The sequence below is a fragment of the Corvus brachyrhynchos genome, unplaced genomic scaffold, assembly GCF_000691975.1.
Source record: "Corvus brachyrhynchos isolate BGI_N302 unplaced genomic scaffold, ASM69197v1 scaffold67, whole genome shotgun sequence".
Lineage (NCBI taxonomy): Eukaryota > Metazoa > Chordata > Aves > Passeriformes > Corvidae > Corvus > Corvus brachyrhynchos.
In genome coordinates, this window is record NW_008239114.1 from 356438 (window position 1) to 359432 (window position 2995).

Genomic DNA, 2995 nt, shown 5'->3' on the forward strand with positions numbered 1-2995 from the left:
CCTCTTCAAGCTGTCCCCCATCAGGACATCCCTGGGGGTGAGAGCCCCCCACCTCCGTACCCCCACCCCATCTCGGGACTCTCGGACCCTCGGCCCCACGCTCCCTCCCCATCCCCGGGGCTGGCCTTGGGGGTGAGGGACCTCCACCCCCGCGCCCCCTCCTCACTCCCGGACTGATCCTGCGGGTGACCCGTCCCCGGAGCCCCTCCCCAGCCCGGAGCTCCTTCTCCCCCCCATACACACACACTTCTCCCACCCCCTTCTCTGCAGATCGGCCCCAGGCACTGAGCCACCGCGGCCGCGCTGTCCCCAGCACGTCCCCGCACCACGCCTCCCCGGATGGAGCACCCTGGGAGCGGTTGGACTTGCGGGGTAACCCACCCCCCACATCCCGCCTGGCCCTCCCAGAACAGAGAACCACTCCTTGAAATTAGAGAACGTCTCCCCCAAAGCCACCAGTGACATGAGGCTTTTGGGACTTCCCCCACCCAAAGGAAGTAGGGGGGCAGGCACCCCCCTCAGCGGGGCCAGGCGCTGTGAGATGAGCTTGCACCCCCAAAATGTAAAGCGATTGATGTGGAAAATAAAAGTGACAGCAGTGGGGTGTGCAGAGTCTGGGGGGAGCCCGGGGGGCAGGGAGAGGGATGGGGAATAGGGGAGTAGGGGAATAGCAGAATAGGGGAATAGGGACAGGGCAGGGAGGGGGACACAGCGTTTCACCCCCCACAGCACCCAAGGCACAGTCCTGGTCCCCATCTTTGAGTTGATGGCAGCGAGGGGCCCCAGGGGACAGGGCTGTCCCCAGCCCACCCCACTCAGCACCCTGGGTGGGTGGCAGGGCACCAACCCTCCCTCCCCCAGCCTTTGTCAGGGCTGCCTCATTAGAGCTTATTAGGAATGTGCTAATGAGGAGCGGGAGTGGGAAGAAGGGAGGCACAGGGCTCCTTTTCCAGGGCAACGAGGGCTGAGCTCGTGCCCCTCAAAACAAACCTGCCACGCGGGGGGCTGGGACCCCCACTCACCCCACACCCACCAACCCCCAACCATGGGTGGGGGCTGCCTCAGTGCCCCCCTGCCCAACACCACAAGGCTTGTGGGGGGCTCAGGGTGCCACATCTAAAGCGCTTTATTATCTTGGGGGGCTTCTTGCCAGTGGTGCCGTCCCCCCAAAGGATGGGGGATGCTGGGGGGGCTGGGTTAGGACCCCCCCGCCCTCCTTGCTCCAGGCTGAGCTCCTACAACTTCTTGTTGCCCCACTTGGCCATCTTGTTATTGATGGGCATCTTCTGGAAACGGCTGGACTTCATGTAGGCAGCCACCTTCTCCAGGGCCTGGGGACACACAGGGAGCGTCAGGGACCCCTCCACCGTGGCAGCCCCCACCCAGGGGTGACCTTGGGGTGCCCTTGCTCACCCCAAAGCGGTCCATGAAGTCCTTGAGGTTCTTGAAGGCCTCCAGGCACTTGGGCTCAAAGATGCGGTTCTGGTCCAGCACGTCGAACATGAGGAAGTCTACGAAGGTCAGCTGGGGACATTGGGGGGACACGGTGAGGACAAACCCCCTCCCCAGCCCCCTCATCCCCCTCAGGGGTCCTGGCAGTACCTTCTCCCCCGCAAACCACTTTCTGTCGCCCAGGAAGTTGGAGAAGAGCTTCAGCTTCCCCGGGAGCTGCTCCAGGTAGCCTGGTTTGAGCTTCTCCTGAGGGAGGAAAGGGGCGAGGATGGGCAGCCCCAGCCGGCCACCCCGGGGAGCACCCTCCCCATATGGGGTCCCCAGTGCTGGTGTGGGGTCCCCCAGCCTGCAGGACACTCACAAAGTCAGGATTGTAGCAGACCATGACCAGGCTCATGCGGAAGTCCATGATCTGGTTCTCCAGCATGTCCACGCGCAGGGTCTCCTCCTCTGTCTCACCACCTGCACGGGCGATGTCAGCACTGGGGGCCCAAACGCGCCCTGACCCAGTCCTGCTGCCCCAAACCCGCCCTGACCCAGCCCTGCTGCCCCAAACCCGCCCTACTGCTGGCTGTGGGTCCATTTAACTCCAGCTCCAACCCCATGCTCAACCCTACTCCAACCTGTACCCCAATCCAACTCCACCCCTACTCCAACCCCAACCCCAAACCAAGCCCAACTGAATCCCAACCCAATTCCAGCCCTACTCTAACCCCAACCCCAATTCAACTCCAAGCCTGCTCCAATTCCAACTCCCAACCCAATTTCAACCCTACTCCAACCCCAACTTTAACCCAACCCAACCGAACCCCAATCTAATTCCAGCCCCAGCTCCAGCCCCACTCCAGCCAAGCCCCCCCTGCACTCACACATGTTGTGCTTGCGGGCGATGTAGCGCAGGATCGCGTTGCTCTGCGTCAGCTTGGTGGGGCCATCGATGAAGTAGGGCAGCTGCAGGGGACAGCGGGGCATGGGGACACTGGGACATTGGGACACCCCCAGTCGTAACCTCCCCCCCAGCTCCAGACCACCTACATTGGGGAAGTCAAGCCCCAGCTTCTCCTTCTCGTTGATCCATTGGCTCTTATCGTAGTCGGGAGCTGGAAGGGAAGGGGGAGTTGGGTGATGTCGTGTGTGTGTCCCCCCCCCAAAAGCCAGAGAAGCTGGGGGTGGTGTGGGGACCCCCTGACCCCCCCCTTACCCTCCCCACAGCTGTAGAGCTTGTCCTCGTAGGGCGTCTCCGTGTACTCCAGGAGCAGGCGGATGGCGTGGGCAAGCTGGGGAGTGGGATCAGTGAGACCCCCAAAAACATCCCCCGCACGTGCCACGGGGAAACTGAGGCACAGGGGAGGGCAAACCGCAACCCCACAACACACTGGCTACCCTCAAAAGCAACATCCTCCCACCCCCAAGAGCAGCAGGACCCCCACAGGACACCCCAGGCTACCCCCAAAAGATCCAGAAGAGCTCCAACAGCTTCCCCAAAAGACCCGAGGGTCCCCGCAGACCCCCGAGAGCCCCGAGGGGCGCCCCCCCGGCCCCC

At 63.2% G+C, this 2995-nt stretch overlaps 2 protein-coding genes across 2 annotated transcripts in view; one reads left to right on the forward strand and one right to left on the reverse strand.

Annotated features, from left to right (window-relative positions):
* The window catches only part of EPS8L3 (EPS8 like 3), a 5020-nt gene extending 4644 nt beyond the window's left edge, over positions 1 to 376 (forward strand). Inside the window, exon 11 of the mRNA XM_017739797.1 lies at positions 271 to 376. Coding sequence (XP_017595286.1) covers positions 271 to 376 — 106 coding nt within the window. The remainder of the gene's footprint in view (positions 1 to 270) is intronic.
* A 726-nt stretch (positions 377 to 1102) lies between these two features.
* LOC103619489 (glutathione S-transferase Mu 1) overlaps positions 1103 to 2995 on the reverse strand; it is a 3724-nt gene continuing 1831 nt past the window's right edge. The window contains exons 2-8 of the mRNA XM_017739799.1: positions 2654 to 2831; positions 2488 to 2552; positions 2322 to 2403; positions 1814 to 1914; positions 1603 to 1698; positions 1414 to 1524; positions 1103 to 1331 (exon numbers count right to left, since the gene is read on the reverse strand). Of these exons, the coding sequence (XP_017595288.1) occupies positions 1236 to 1331; positions 1414 to 1524; positions 1603 to 1698; positions 1814 to 1914; positions 2322 to 2403; positions 2488 to 2552; positions 2654 to 2831 (729 nt within the window). The 3' untranslated portion in view covers positions 1103 to 1235. The remainder of the gene's footprint in view (positions 1332 to 1413; positions 1525 to 1602; positions 1699 to 1813; positions 1915 to 2321; positions 2404 to 2487; positions 2553 to 2653; positions 2832 to 2995) is intronic.